At 40.8% G+C, this 15,679-nt stretch overlaps 1 protein-coding gene across 5 annotated transcripts in view; it reads right to left on the bottom strand.

The window, feature by feature from the left end:
• The window catches only part of gria3a (glutamate receptor, ionotropic, AMPA 3a), a 56,492-nt gene that overhangs the window by 6,173 nt on the left and 34,640 nt on the right, over positions 1 to 15,679 (bottom strand). Inside the window, exons 13-15 of one of the 5 annotated variants that reach the window (XR_008964560.1) lie at positions 4,850 to 5,097; positions 835 to 4,018; positions 668 to 762 (exon numbers count right to left, since the gene is read on the bottom strand). Coding sequence is in view for 4 of the 5 variants with exons in the window: in XM_057355174.1 (XP_057211157.1) it covers positions 3,904 to 4,018; positions 4,850 to 5,097 (363 nt within the window). In the remaining variant the exon portion in view is untranslated. Of the gene's footprint in view, positions 1 to 647; positions 763 to 834; positions 4,640 to 4,849; positions 5,098 to 15,679 lie in introns of those variants that run through there. The other 4 variants (XM_057355174.1, XM_057355183.1, XM_057355201.1 and 1 more) reach the window with 4 other exon arrangements.

Here is a 15,679-nt window from a genome sequence, read left to right as displayed (position 1 = left end):
CTTCATATATGTCATTCTGTCTTTTCTTTATTGGCACAAGTTGCGTCACAAATTGCATCTGAGCAACTGTGCTTGTTTTAAATTCCATTGTCATGATTAATGTCTACGGCTGTTGCCTAGGGATACTGAGAGAAGGCGAAAAATGTTTTTTTTCTCACCCGGCACGGGGTTAAAGAACAAGATAAAGACAATTCCTAAATGAGTCAGTAAACACATGAACATGAAAATTAGGCCATGTCACAGCAGCAGAAGAGGAAAAATCTCAAAAATATGTAACTAATCAAATTCTTAACCGCTACATTATTGTTATGAATGCTTATTACAAAGTACCTTCATGTAATACTTAATTACCACATCATTAAAATGATGAATTACTTGAATGTTTGGTTCGGAACGTTAAGTGCTTTCTAAATGTCCCATGCTGTATATCTTTCTGTATGTGTGTGTGTGTTAGTTGTTTCGTCTCATAAATACTGTTGTGCTGTATGATGTAGAATTACTGCAAATTATCTTAATGTTACATAAGCCCCAAATTAAGTAAGGAGCCAAATCCATTAAAACCAGTAAATGGTACTGGGGCTCCACTGATGTGGTTTGTAGAATATGAAGATTGTTTGTTACATAAGTAAACAAGTAAGCAGACTAACCTTACTCCCAGAGTCTTTGGTCCCACATTCACCCTTATCGTACCACCACTTGTTTTTCAGCTTGTCTAAGATGCCTTGTTCACTGAGTTTCAACACTGCAAGGTTTACAGGAGTTCTTCACGAGGGGAAATAACATAAATAACATGGCACCATTATGTTATTTTATGTTATTAAAACTTAAACCTACCGAACATCTGTTAACCAAAGCGATACTGTAGGACACCTGGCCTTGTGCTGTTGATACCGTAAAGAGAGAGAGTGACAGAGAGAGAGAGAGAGAGAGAGAGAGAGAGAGAGAGAGAGAGAGGTTGCAGTTAGAGCTACCTTAGTGTTACCTTTGACCTTAGACCTGCCAGTGCTACCTACTGTTATCGCTTTGAGTAATCAGCACTCACTGTTCCAACAAAGACAGAGAAAGTAACCATGGTAACACAGCCAAACAGAGTATTATTATAAAGAGCATTGAAAAGATTACTTTTTATATGTTAATGGTGTAAAATCCCCTTTAAAAAAAAACGTATAAAGAGCCCTTACTTGACTAACAGACAAACAGGACCTAGCCAGTCAGAAGGGGAACCAGTCTGTGATGGGTGAGGGCTGAAGCCAAACATCTTACAAAGAAAAACGCCAACCTCCTGTGATTACTTTAAAAGGCTCTCTGCAAAAACTTTTATTTGTTTGTGGAACGACAGATGGAGAAGCAGCCTCAACTGTCCTGGCAGGAAATGGTACTGTTCATTACCAGTGTTATATTCCTGCTGGGCGTTTTGGTTTGTAAGATGTTAGTATGTCATCAGCAGGACTGCTGGGAAACTCAATTTATTTTCCTTCTGCTAAATGATGAGTGTTGTAATCCAGCAGAGCAAATATACCATACTTACCACAGTAACACAAACCGGTGTCAAAAATGAAGGCCCAATCTGGTGGAAAATACTTTTTTAAAATTATCAGTTTATGGAGTGATGTACATTTAAAGTTTATATTTCTACTTTCAGAACATCTACAGTAATATTGTAAAAAAGGTGCTTAACATGAGTCTCTACTCTCTATATACAGCCGCGGAAAAAATTAAGAGACCGCTCCCAATTTTCATTTAAAATCAGCATTTCTAGATGTTTTGTGGCTATTTCAGCCTAGTGTTTGTTGTATTTGTTGTATAAAAAAAAATCAAACCTCGGGAGTGACAAAGTCATTCAACAGCAATGTGAAAGACTGACAGAATGACAACACACATGAAAACTGTCATAAAAATTAGCAAATAAAAAAGAATGTCTAACTTTTCCTAAATACATGTACAAATATTACTAAAGCATTGCTTAAAAGTAAATATGTTATTGTTTTCTTCTCAGTATTTGAGGTCTGAAAAAATAGCACAGTTACTGTTATTTTGACCTGTTTCTCCAGTGTTCATTTTCTGCAAATAAATACAAATAGATATTTTTATTTGAAATTTGGTAAAAATGTTGTTAGTAGTTCACAGAATGAAAGAAAAATGATAATTTTACCTAAACACATACCTATAAAGTAAATTTTTAAATCAGAAAAATGGTCTCTGAATTTTTTCTGCGGCTGTATATGGGTTAGCAATCTAGGTAAAGTTTTCCTGGTCTCTATTCTTTGTATCAATCAAAACAATACATCTGAGATAAAAATTATAAAAATGAAAAAAATCGCTTAAAGTCCTTTTAGAATTAATGATAAGCTTTCAAAACGTGCAGTCTCTCACTTCCGCCATAAAGGATAAAACATTTTTGACATCATTCTGCACTTCAGCTTCTCATCAAATTCTAGGCTGTAAGGTAAACGTATCAAACGAAGTGACACAATTCAAGGCTCTTTAGTGGGAAATTTACTTTTAAGAATACAAGCAAAAATCGTATTACAATAGAAGTATCAAACTGTTTAATGTCATTGCACGTTCTAGTAATAGAAAGTGTTAAATATTTTTGCTTTGTTCAGTGTATTTGGCTGTGTTCTAATTGTACGGTATATTTACCGGGATTGCTGAATAACTCCATTCATGCATTTTGGATCAGATTCCGGTCAATAAATGAGACACATGCACTTGTGATGTCATAACAGACTAGACACCCTCTACCCAGCATGCTCAACTTATCAATGTCTGGACTAGGCGGACATTTTGGTCTCCGAGATAAGACCAATCAGGGATAAAAGGGGCTGCCTTGTCCGCATGATAGGCTTAACACAGGGTGACCATTCCGCAGGCACATGGGCTGAAGAAAAATCAGTTAATTTGGATATGTGTATGTGTGACCGCAAACATAATGCATGAGGGAATGAGTTCGTGCTAGTCTGTGCATTCATATGCAGATGAATGTGTGCTTTGTGAGTCCAAAATACGGCACCAGATCCTTCTCCGCATTTAATGTGCTCCAGCTGTGTTATTTAGGAGGAATTGTTTCATTAGAATTCTCACGTTTTCCTGTGATGTTTTTTGTCCATCCAGGACTGTGCTGTGTAACCTCACCATCAGGGGCACTATGGACTTTTTCGATCCAATTCAGGGAATAATATGCAGAGAGAGTTGGCAGCTTCTGAGCAGTTTAGATGTACGCATTGACCATTTTTTTCCCCAAATTGCCACAGAGATGCAAAGTGTGATAGTCTTTATGCTTTATTGTACCGCTACCCACAAACACTGTACTGTACATACAATAACCTGCCGAAACCTACTACAAGAACAGCACATAAACCACAACTGCACGAAACTACAGTTCACACTCGGATACATTTAGCCTACCTTCTAAAGTTAAACACAGTCGTGTTATTCAAACCGCGTTGAGTTGTACTTTTCAGAGCGGAGTTTGTGCTATCACGTTGCGCTGTCCGCTATGTTTTCATCCTGTCTACTAGATGCTCATTGGATTTGTTTTTCTCTTGATGGCCCGTAAAACCCTAGAGGCCTGCTCTACACGAAATGTTACAGATCAGCGGAGAGCCACAGAGATCCAAGTGTAACCTAAAACAAGCTGCTTCCTTCCTGGCAGTACACAAAACAAACCTGCGAGCAAATTCAAGAACCTAAACGTCCTATTAAGCCGCACTCTCGTTGACCCCGACTTCACACCCAAGCCTTTATTCCTCTCCTCCTTTGCTATCTCATCTCCATTAGACAAGTAAAGGGTCATCCCAGATCGCAGTTTGCCTCATTATATAACACCGGTACGTTGCGCACGTTAGTTCACAGCCTTGCCGATTACTCGGATGTAGTTGTCTGGGTGCGATTGAGGCTGACCTTCGAGTCCCCTCCCCCGCTGCCGCACTCTCCCTTGTCGTACCACCATTTATTTTTCAGCTTGTCCAAGAGGCCCTGCTCGTTCAGCTTTAACACCGCCAGGTTTACAGCACTTCTTCAAACGGTAAAACACAACTCGTGAGAAAAAGAACAGGTTCGTGAGAAATCTAATAATGAGCACCGCCGGTCGCTTTTGTTAGGGGTCAATACAAGAGGAGAGACCCAGTTTACTGGTGAGCGGTCGGGGCGTTCGATGGGTTAACTAGTGAAGCGGTTCGACTGGTTAATCGTGTTAGCTGCTGGGTAAGACCGAAGCGTGAGTGCAAGCGAGGTGCGTGTGGTGCTGAGCGGACAGAAAGAATTAGAGAGGACAAGGAGAGAAAAGAGAGAGAGTGCTGGTGAATGATGGGATTGATGCAGGGACCGTCAAGATAGTAGGACAAGATGTAGCACGTGCACGACATGCGTGGCGGCAGGCAGTACAGCGCCAGTGCAGAGAAAAACTATTCAACAATTAAAACATTACAAAATGGCAATCACAGCACAGATCGAAGGACAGAAGAGGAAAAACGGAGGAAATGAGTAAATCAACAGCAACAGGCATTACAATGTAAAAGACAGTAAATTAACAGGCTAAGTGTCATTTCTGCTGAAGAAAAAAACACACAATGAAACATTACCACAACTTACAGTACATAAAGACTTAAAGAAGATAAAACACGCAAGACACAGTTACCTTATCGTGTACCGCAAGAGAGAGAAAGAGTGATAAAAAAAATATAAAGGTTTTACAAGGTTTGAGTAAGAGAGAGAGAGATGAATGGAAATGGTGAAAAAAACATGAAGCAAAGAAAGAGAGAGAGACAGAGAAAAAAAGAGAGATGGTGGAATCAGGGTAGGTGGAATACTATAACAACAGAGGGAATTGTTATATTATTCCACCCACCTTAATGCCGACCCTTTGGGCGTGGCCACACCGTAGCCCTTGGAGTCCAGGTTCCCTCCCACCTTCATAGTGTCGCAGGGCTTTCTCTGCTCGATGTATTCGTTCATGGTGGACTCGAGCAGGAACGCAAACTTTCCCTTCGACTTGCGCACGCGTGCCACTCCATCAGGGGTCGTTTTGACGAACACGGACGGCTCGGCCGATTTCATATAAGACCACATCTTCTCATAGACGGCGATCTTTGAACGCTGTGAGAGAAAGAGACAAAAAGACAGTAAAATAAAGTTAAAAAAAGCTACGGTACATATTTATTTTTCATGTTTGCAACATACTGTATTTGTTTTGGCTGTATTATCAATTATATGGAGTGTTCTGATGTTTAACAAAAAAGACACTTGGACTTAAATCAAAGACTCTCATGTTTAAGCTTTTTAATGAACTAAATATCTTTTATCCAAAAGGTACAATTCTTCACTAAAAGTCTAACACTGTCTTCTCAATTAGTTTTTTGTGTGTGCAAGAACTTTCAAGGACTTTCATCTTTGATTTTGGAGATCCCTTTCACAATTAGCCGAGACCTGAAAAGAGCAAATTCTAAATGCTTGTTTTGAAATGAGCCTGGCTATTGAAATGATCACAGACAAGGTCATTTCTATAGAGAAAGAAAGGGCCTGACATGTTACGAGAGCAGTAAGATGGTACATTGTGAGTTTCTGTAAGGCTGTTGCTTTTATGACATAAAAACAAGCTCCATCTGAAGGGCATTGTTAGGTACGACGTGAAGCAGAGCACAAGCCTCAAGTACCTTATTGCTTTTATAAAACGGTTACCACACAAGACAAATATTAAAGCAACACTTTGTAGTTTTTCAACCTTAACAATAATTTCTCTAAAATTACTTCAGTGGTAGAACAACTTTTAACTGGACGAATTCTACTGCCGCTGCTACCTGAGCAGCCTCATAGCAGCTACAACCACACTCTGTAAGTTCTGTTAGGGATGGGGAGTCGACTACAAAAGAGTCGATTCCTCGACTCTTAATGTCCCTAAAGTCGGATTCGACTCCTTTTCAACTCCGTAATTTTAAATGTTGTCATTGAATCAAATCGGTTAAATTGTTTTTGTGATTGGCGCAAAGCAACGAAAAAGAAAGTCATAAAAAGTCATACCTCCACTCTCTCTCTGACAGTACTGTACGCGTTTATATCCGATCCAAAACACTGCGGTAATCAGAGCATGAGTGATGCCTACTGGTACTCTCACAAAAGGGCACGCAATATTTACCGTTCATTCTTCGCCTTCAATCCGATCACATTAAATTCTCACATTCTTATTAAAAACTCTCCTATATTTCATCTGTCCCTCTTCAAGCTTTTATTTCTCTAAACAACTGTTAAGACTTTGTAACTTGCTTTGAATGAAAGCGTTGTGCTATGCTTAAATGTGAGTCTGTGCGCGTAATTGGACACAAATCAAAATTAAGTTTGTGGAAACAAATTATAAAGCATTTCATCCATTCTTGTTGCTGGGTTATTGTTATAGCATTGTTGGTTTTAAAATGACAAGCTTAACTTTTTAAAATATTGTTAAATACCCAACACAGAAAGGCAATGAGTTACATTAAGAAAAGAACACAAGGTAGGCTCAACGTCTTTTCTCCTTTTCTAAAAAAGTGTTGAACTTAGCGGGTGAATATATTAATGAATTCATAAACGAAGATAAATAAAAATGTTTTAGGCTTGTTAAGTGCACATTTACGGAGCCTTAATACAAAACAATGAAAAGCGGTGTCTTTAAGTACAAAACTTCATTTGTGTGACTGTATCTCTGCAAAATCGATGCAATATAAAAATTATAAAAATAATAAACGAAACGAAATGTCTTCGCTTTACCATCTATACGGTTAGACCTGGGCCGTCATGTCCTTGCACTGCGTGTGCTTGGAAAACCACATCAGTTTAGACCAGAAAGGGGTAACTGGCAGCACAAAAAACTCTCTGTGATGGTGTGCTCGTTGCACAAATGCATGTGTATTTGCTAGTGACTTTGGAGATGCCAGAGGTTGGTTACTTGCCAATCAAAAGTTCCCAAACTTGTGAAGTTACATTCATTTATTTTATATTCGTATTCCTGACCCCGTTTTGAATGACAGTAAATGGAGTCGAAAAGTGGGAGTCGAGAATCGGAGTCGAGTCCAAAAAACCCAGAATTGAACACCCCTAAGTTCTGTGTTCGGGTCGGTACTTACAGCCCTGCCTGCAAAAGAGTGCGACATGGTTTCCAAACAATGTTTCTGCATTCGACGGTTCCATCAGCTTAGTAAACAAATTCATGTGTATTGTGCAAACCATGGGGAAGCTTACACAGTGATATTATTTACAACACTGGTAACAGACAATTGACCCTTCACCTAGAGTTTGATTGACAGGCGACCTGACCAATCATAAAGCCATTATTGTGCGCCCCTGTTGCTATTCGCAATTTTGTTTGACAAACAAACATAGAATTTAACCGGCTGCGCATTATGTGGTTTTAAAAACTCCTTCATCGTTGTTGCTGGCCGTAACACTGTACGAACATGATCCCGGCTAACAGTCATGTCACTGTGGAATCTTAGTTGTTATAACATACAATAAATACTTCTTAAAACAGACTCATACAAGTAGACTTCTCTGGAGTTTTAACTCATAGACTGACTGTCATATGATCTGCGCAGAAGGACATCATGTCATCAACACTGCCAGAATTTTACCGGAGGTAAAATTTAATCTTTATGGTCATAATCACAGTTTCACCCATTGCCTAAACGTGTCAGAAACCAATACGATCCAGACATTTTGTCATTAAAGCAAGCACAGTAAGCTACGCTAGAGCTTCGATCTGTATTTTGTTTACTTTATTCCGAGTTACTTTCACATCCTGAATATATACTTCAAATGCATATTGCAGACTTTCTTATTGCTTTTGGCTGAAAGTACACGTCATTTTTCCCCAGAAATGATTATTTCACGATAAATATACTTTAGTGCAGTGGGAGCGTTTTGGATGATGTCGGACAAAGCAAAAGAGGGTGGGCTTTGCGAAGGGTCAATTGCGCTTATCAACCACATGGGGGAGCCGTGAACAAAAGTTGTAGAGTGTTGCATTAAAGGAGTCATATTGCACGGCTAAAACGAATATTATTGTTTGTTTTAGATGTTACGCAATGTGTACACACCATTTAAAGTTTAAAAAACGTTGTATTTTCCACATACCGTGCATGTTTGTATCTCCTCTTTGCCTCGCCTAGTGTTGCTTTCGTCAAAGAAAATTATGACGAAATATGGTCGTCAACGAACCTTTATCACGTGACGAAAACGAGACGCAACGTAAATGCTGGTCATGTGACGATGACTATAATTAAATGTATAATACAATATTGTTGACGAATAAAAACGAGACTAAATGTGGTTTACAAAATAAAAACTATGCTAAAATATCTCTTCATTTTCGTTGACCAAAACGAGACGAGACGAAATGTTATAACGTTATTTCGTCTGATGCTTTAACCTAGATGCGGAGCGGAATCCTGTTATTTAAATGTCATCTGGCTGTTCTGCGTGTCTGAGTGAATTATGTGCACAGTTTAACATACAACACGAGTGATGGTCGAGGATTTATCTGCGTCTGCACTGTATGAGAATATGAACAAATGAACTTCATCTCCAGAGTTGCTCTGAGAGTTTATTTTACGAGCGTTTACTGTTTGAGTGAAGCTATCGGCAAACACAAAAACTCAAGCGTCTAATCAAAGACCCGTCAATATAAAAGTTCCGTTAAATTGAACACTCAGACAAAAAATACTTTAGTGAACTATAATAACTTTAAACCTCTCTAGCACCAGTGCTATGTGCAAAAAAGTCTGCATTAATTTACTGCATTCTGTATGCTACTACAGTGCACTGAGGGCAGTCACTCTTTTCCTGTTGGTTCTTTGTAATGCTGGCAAATGTAACCTTCCAGTTGACTTGCCAAATCACTTCCATTTGTTTTATGAATAAAGGATATTGGAAGTAAAATCGGTCTGGGTTATGACAAATACTTTGATTTTAATAGTCACACAGCAAGAAAAAGAAAATTTGTATAGGAAAAAGATGCATTGAGAATTGTTTTATCATTGTATCGCAGCCCTCTGAATCGTAATCGAATCGCATCGTGACATGCCTAGAGATTCCCACCCCTACCGATGGCCTTAAATTCAAATCAGACGTCTTCCGTGTCTGGAATGGATGTATTCTGAGTTTATAAGGTAACAATAATATAATAAGATAACCTTGTTTGAAATGGGTTTGGCTAAAATAAAATTTTGGTTTCGTCTATACTACTAGGTACTTATACTATATTGACTGGGTTAAATAGAATTGCATTACTAAAAAGAGACTAAAATAAAATTTTCATTGACTAAAACTAGACTAAAATAGTCATGGATAATTCTGACTAAAATAAGACTAAAATGCTCAGACTTTTAGTCGACTGAAACTTGACTAGACTAAAAAGAGTATGAACGTGACTAAAACTAATAAAAACTAAAATGACAGCTTGACACAAAGACTAGACTAAAACTAAAATTAAAACAGGCCGCCAAAAACAACATTAGCCCCGCCTCTCTGAAACGCACTGATTTTTTACAAAGCTCATCGCTCTGAAAGCGAGGTGTGCTATGATTGGCCAGTTCACCAGTGTGTAGTGATTGGTCAAATACTGCAAGCATTTCATGGAAATGTAACGCCTCTTACCATATTCGGAACATCAGGTTCCAAAGCAATTGTACTGACAGACGATACAATGAGATTTACAATTACGCCCACCTTAACTACGTGTAGATTTGGGCGGTCTTAGTCAAATCATGTTACGAAGTTACGTAGATTTGCCGGGGTGTGGTTACACGAGGCGTTTCAGGCAAGTCTGGTTGAGCATTCGCTTTTAGATAGAATGCATCTTTTGTTCCCACACTTTCATTTGTGCAATTTTACGTGTCTAATACATGCATGGGCAACACACCAAAAACACAGAAAAACACGTACTTCCGCCATATGACCCCTTTAATGAAAAAAATATGTATCAATGCAACTTTCATTGAAGTAAAATTACTAAAGGGGGCGTAGTGATGCACAGAATCATAAGGTGAAGTGGCCATAGCTGTGTTTTATCATGAATAAAGCACAGCTATTGAGATATCAGAATCGAGGACTGGAACTAACCATTTTATAAGTCTACATTAGCATTTGTAACCAAATAAAACCGTAAATTAGTCAATTTAGCTGTGCTTGATAAAGTACACAAATAATGCACAGATACCCAAATAAAATATAACTCCTGTAAAAGTTTAAATATTTATTCTAGACGTCTGCTTGACTTTAATAACATTCATTTAAGCTGTTTTATTAATGCAATATCGCTCGAGTATGAGCGTATATTGTGCTCTTATTAAATCAGCATGGCTGTGATTGGACCGACGGCACACGTGTGTAGATAAATCATAAACAACATAGAAGTGTCTTTAAAACCTTTAAAATCATTCTAAGCAGATAGCGGGTGAACACAGAGTGAATTTTCAGCGGGAGCAGGTGGGTGCGGAATAACATTTAGTGGGAGCGGAACGAAAAAAACAGTCCCGTACAGACCTCTAATGTGCAGTGTGTTGCTTCAGTGAAGTTATAAGTGCGAAATAACGAGGCAGGACGTGCGTATGAAGGAAAGAGAGAGACCTTTAAAAGGCAACTCACCGAGAATGTGTTAATCCCAATTCTATTATCTTAAACGCGTGATCGAGACACTTGCGTCCCGCGCTGTAATTTTTTAAAACCATGAGCGCAGAGCGCTGTGAATAAATTGCTAAGAGACGCTGCCAACACTGACAACGTTTAGTTTCACTTAAGTTCGTGGTCCAGTCGCCACCTAGTGGCCATTTTTCAGTATTGAAGTTTGTTGTTCCATACATGCGCAGTGTTGAGATTTCATTAGTTTCGGTTCACAACGCGAACAATCTTTGCCTTGGAGAAAGATAAGCCTGTAAGTGTATTTACTATCTGTAAGCATTCATATTACGTGTTAACATAATATTGATTCTTGGAAGTTAAACTGTGATCGATATAATATGATAATGAAAGAAAGTCCTGTCGCATCACATGTACAGACATTTGCAGATGGCAGTGCACGCGTTTATATGTAACGTTATTAATGTGCAGTTTGTAATTTCATATCTTGTTTATTGTGTGTGATTTTTACAAAACATGAGAAAGCATCACAGAAGTAAACATTCTGGAAAGGATAAACTGCTTCGTGTGTGTGTGTGTGTTCATGTTTGTATATCCCGGTGGGGACCTAAACCTGAATGCACACCAACACATGGGGACTCGTGTCACCGTGGGGACCAAAATTGAGGTCCCCAGGGGCAAAAAAGCTAATAAATTGTACAGAACAATATTTTTTACAAATCTAAAAATGCAAAAAGTGTTCTACGATCTTTAGGTTTAGGGATAGAATATACAGTTTGTACAGTATAAAAACATTACGCCTATGGACTGTCCCCACGGGGATAGTCAACCAAAGCGTGTGTGTGTGTGTGTGTGTGTGCGTGTGTGTGTGTGTGTGAGAGTGTTTGTTTGCTTGTTAGCAAACTGTCTAACTTCTTCAGAGTGACGCAGTCGCAGTTGCGAGGACAGCATAGTTTAGTGGCGGAGTGATACAAACAGTCAGTGAAGCGGTTCAACGGTGATCCTGGTGGAATATCGCATGGCTCTCAGCCAATCAGATTCGAGAACCAGAAAGAACTGTTGTATAAAGTATATTATCATAACCTACTAGTATATCATCACACATTTGCTACCTACTATGCATCCTTACTTTTTTAGAGTAAATACAAAACTGAATGTTTATGTTGTTGCATCAGTGCAACTGCGCCCATTTGGAACCCATTTACACACTCCAAATAAAACTAACCTGAAAAATATAGAAAAATATATGTCTTATTTATTACAAGAAATAAAGGGTCTGTGGATTTTAAGTATAAAAAGAAGGATAAAAATCAGGCAGGAGTTAGGACCTGCGTTAATATTATAAAGACTTTCCATCAGAGATGCGTTAGGCTTGTGGTCTTAAGGCTTTTAGCGGAGATACTCATAGATATCTATGGAGATACTTTCCAGCAGAGAGAAGTTGGAGAGAAAGATCATCTAAAAATCACCCCTGAGGAGGTTGCTTTGATTCGGATCAGTATGTGAGTAACATTGGTTTTTCTGTTTGTTAGAACCAAGATACCCTAGTAAAAAACAATTAATTTAAAATGCATTTATTTCATGCTAAGTATTGTTTAAATGTACTATCATATTTACCGATATGACCTAATGATATAAAATTCTAATTAATGTTATGTGGAGAACTACTTATACACAATGCACATTTCTTCATATTAAGCCTGTTTAAATAAAAATGTTTTCTAATGTCACTTTTGATAAGGATTTTATGATTTTTTAAATAAAATCAATCTTTCAATGCAAGAAATTTAAAGTGTACCTGAAGCATACTTGCAATAGTTCCACTTTAGCACAATCAAATACACTTAAATGTACCTTTAGTTGGACTACAGCACTATTTCTGCATAATTAAATTATATTAATACAACATTAGTTGTTCCAATTTAGCAGACTTTAAGTATACCAATATAGTGTACCACAAATACAATCGCAGTGTATTTTCATTAAAGCGGCCCTAACACACGCGGTTTCTGCCAATCTCATATTAATCTTGAGTACCTATAGAGTAGTATTGCATACTTCGTATCTTCGAAGGGTATTTAGTTTGATCACATTTATAAACGATAGATACAGCTGTACGATTTTTTCTGAAAGCATACGGCGCGTGCGGGGGGGGGGGGGGGGGTAGGCTGAACTAAAGCACGTGCGCACCCATTGCCAACAAAACACAGACATCAGTTTCACTCACCGCATGCGGTTCATGTCCGGCATCTTTTAGCGCTGGGGCGGCTCCATATATCAGTTTCAAACGATCTCCAAATCCAGCGTTATATCCACTGTTTATATAACATTCATCACCCAAATGCAGTGAACAAACAAACACCTGAACTTCGCGAACGTATGCTCTCTCTCTCTCTCCTGCACACAAGTGAAAGTGACATCTGCGCATGCTCCTTCTCTCCTTGCTGCCGCATGGGCGTGCTGCATGCTTTCCCAGGAGAATTGTCCAATAAGGGACTAAGAACAATTGTTATGAAACAGTTTTATATGTTCGAAAAAAACTTTCCGAAACCTGTACGATCGCTGGGGGAGTGTATCCAGCACAGAAATACTACGTAATACGCCCAACTCGTTTTTTGACAAGTTGACCATGTTAAGCATGAGAAGACAGCACGTTTAACATTGTAAAGAAGTCAGAATGCATGACACACTGTTGCAGCACCCCTTTAAGTACATAAGATGTAAATGGATTTGCAGTATACTTAGCATGAAATAAATGTATACATTTTACTATATTTATTTTTCACTAGGATATGTTGTTGTAATATTATCTGTGTAACGAAGCAGTTTTTAGCATCATTGTTTATCTGGAACCAGTGTACTGCTTGTATATACTCGTCTCGTTTTCGCTTATTTTATTCATTTGCATTATTACTTGCGTGGTCTAAGCTATGATAAAGCTAATCATTTCATGCTTGCATTGCACAGCACGTTTGAGGGCAGAGCTAGCTAACAGTAAATAGCAATGCTGTTAAAGGCATTTGATCTGACAGCAAGTTAGCAGTTAAGAGTAAGTTAGTAGACGTTTTAACCCCCTTTGTAAAGTCAAGGACAACTGGACTACGTACCGCAGGGTAGAGGGAGAGGAAGAGGAAACAAGCTTTGTAGAGTTGTTTGTCCGTTTAGGGCAACTGTACAAAACATGCAGGCGAATTCAATGTGTTACGGTTCCGGTAGACGAAGGTAATCCACAGTGATAATATATTTAATGAAAGCACTCAATACAAATAAACAGAACTCCAAGAAGGCAGTTACAACACAGTAGACAAGACAAAGAACAAATGAAAAAGGCAGTGGCTAAATAGTGTACAAGTGATGACGATAACAACTAACAGGTGCGAGTTAAACAAACGAGGTACAGGTAAGGGATCGTGGCAAAATTAAGTCCCATGGCAAAACCGGAGAAAACTAAATAGGGAAACAGACATAAATGTGACATAACTCCCCCCCCGGAAGGCGCGACCTCGCGCCGTAGAACAACAGAGGAGGGGGGGTAGGATCTCAGGCAGTGGACGAGGGGATGACAAAGGGAAGAAGGCAGTAGGTAGTCCATAGGGCTGGGGAGGTGTCCAGAGCAGGGTTAGCAGGAGGATGATCCAGATGCCAGCCAGGAGGAGGTCCCAGGGTGGTGTCGAGGGAGGGAGGAGCCATGGTGGAGAGCAGACTGATGAAACCTTGGAGACAAGCGACAGAGACTACACCAGAGGAGTCCAGGGTGTAGCCACGCAGACGGAGAGCCCAGGTGACACCGAAGGTCTGAAGGTCCGAGGCGAAGCCGATAGCTCAGGCGACCAAGGCAAAGGCGTGGCCAAGGCAGACCGCGGCGGAGCCAGTGCGACTGAGGACTGAGGAGGAGCTGAGGAGAAGGAGGAGCCTGACAACGCAGAAGGGGCGGAGAGATGAGGCGTAGCCAGAGGAACGGAGCCCCGAGGCGGTGGATGGTCGACGACTGCCCAAGACGGAGCCGGAGGGTCGAGGGAGCCTGGTGAAGCTAGAGGGATGCCGGGACATGGTGGAGACGAGGGAGCTATGAGCAGAGGTGTAGCCGCTGGTTCGAAGGACCGAGGTGGAGTTTGGGTCTCGGACGCTGAGGGCGGAGACATGGAGGAGTCCAGTTCAGGGGTTACCAGGCCCAGGGTTAACTCACATGCTGACAAAGACAGAAGAGGCAAAGGGAGGGAGGAGTGGGAGCTTGGGGACTGACGAAAGAGAGTTGGCTGCTGAGGGAGGGCTGGGCAGGACCAGCGGGGACGTGGAAGCGCTGGGCGGGACCAGCGGGGTCGTGGAAGTGCTGGGCGGGACCAGCGGGGACGTGGAAGCGCTGGGCGGGACCAGCGGGGACGTGGAAGCACTGGGCGGGACCAGCGGGGACGGCAGCAGCCAATAGTCAATGTCATTTGTCCAGTCTAAAAGTTCAGAGGCCGTTTGTAGCTCACCCTCAGCGCCGGGAGTATGGGCGGGGCTTCCCTCGAGGCCCTAGAAGTCCACCAGGACTCCCACGGTGACAGACGATGTTGCCGGCTCACCCACTTGGTCAGACGCGTCTCGGGGCTCATGCTCCAGGGCGAACTCAGGCTCAGTCGTGGGGCTGCATACTGGCTTCGGTGTCGCGGTGGGCTTAGGCTCTCCATCCGCGGTGACGTCTGGTGAGGTCTCCGTGCTGGAGGATGGTGGCTGGCTGGCCTCTGGTTCGGGGCACCCACGCAGTTTCCCACTGCGATGAGGCGTTGCGGAGGAGTGCGGAATGGCTATGGGGTGAGCCGGAGCCGATTCCCCGCTATTGACTGGCTCTGTATGACGATCGCTCAAGTCCTCATCTGCTCTCCCGACGCAGAATGCAGAGCCCATCGCTTGGAGGACTAAATTAATAAAGTCCTCCAGCAGAAACTCATCCGCGACGGGAAGCACAATGAGGACGAGCAGATCATTATCCAGGCCAGTCAAAAATAAGCGGTTAAGGAAGTAATCACTCCAACTCACCAGATAGCACACAAACTCCTCCACATAGCTCTCCATTGGCTGGCCATCCTGCCTT

The sequence above is a fragment of the Triplophysa rosa genome, linkage group LG2 (assembly GCF_024868665.1).
Source record: "Triplophysa rosa linkage group LG2, Trosa_1v2, whole genome shotgun sequence".
In the NCBI taxonomy this organism is placed as follows: domain Eukaryota; kingdom Metazoa; phylum Chordata; class Actinopteri; order Cypriniformes; family Nemacheilidae; genus Triplophysa; species Triplophysa rosa.
This window is presented reverse-complemented; position numbering and strand designations above follow the sequence as displayed.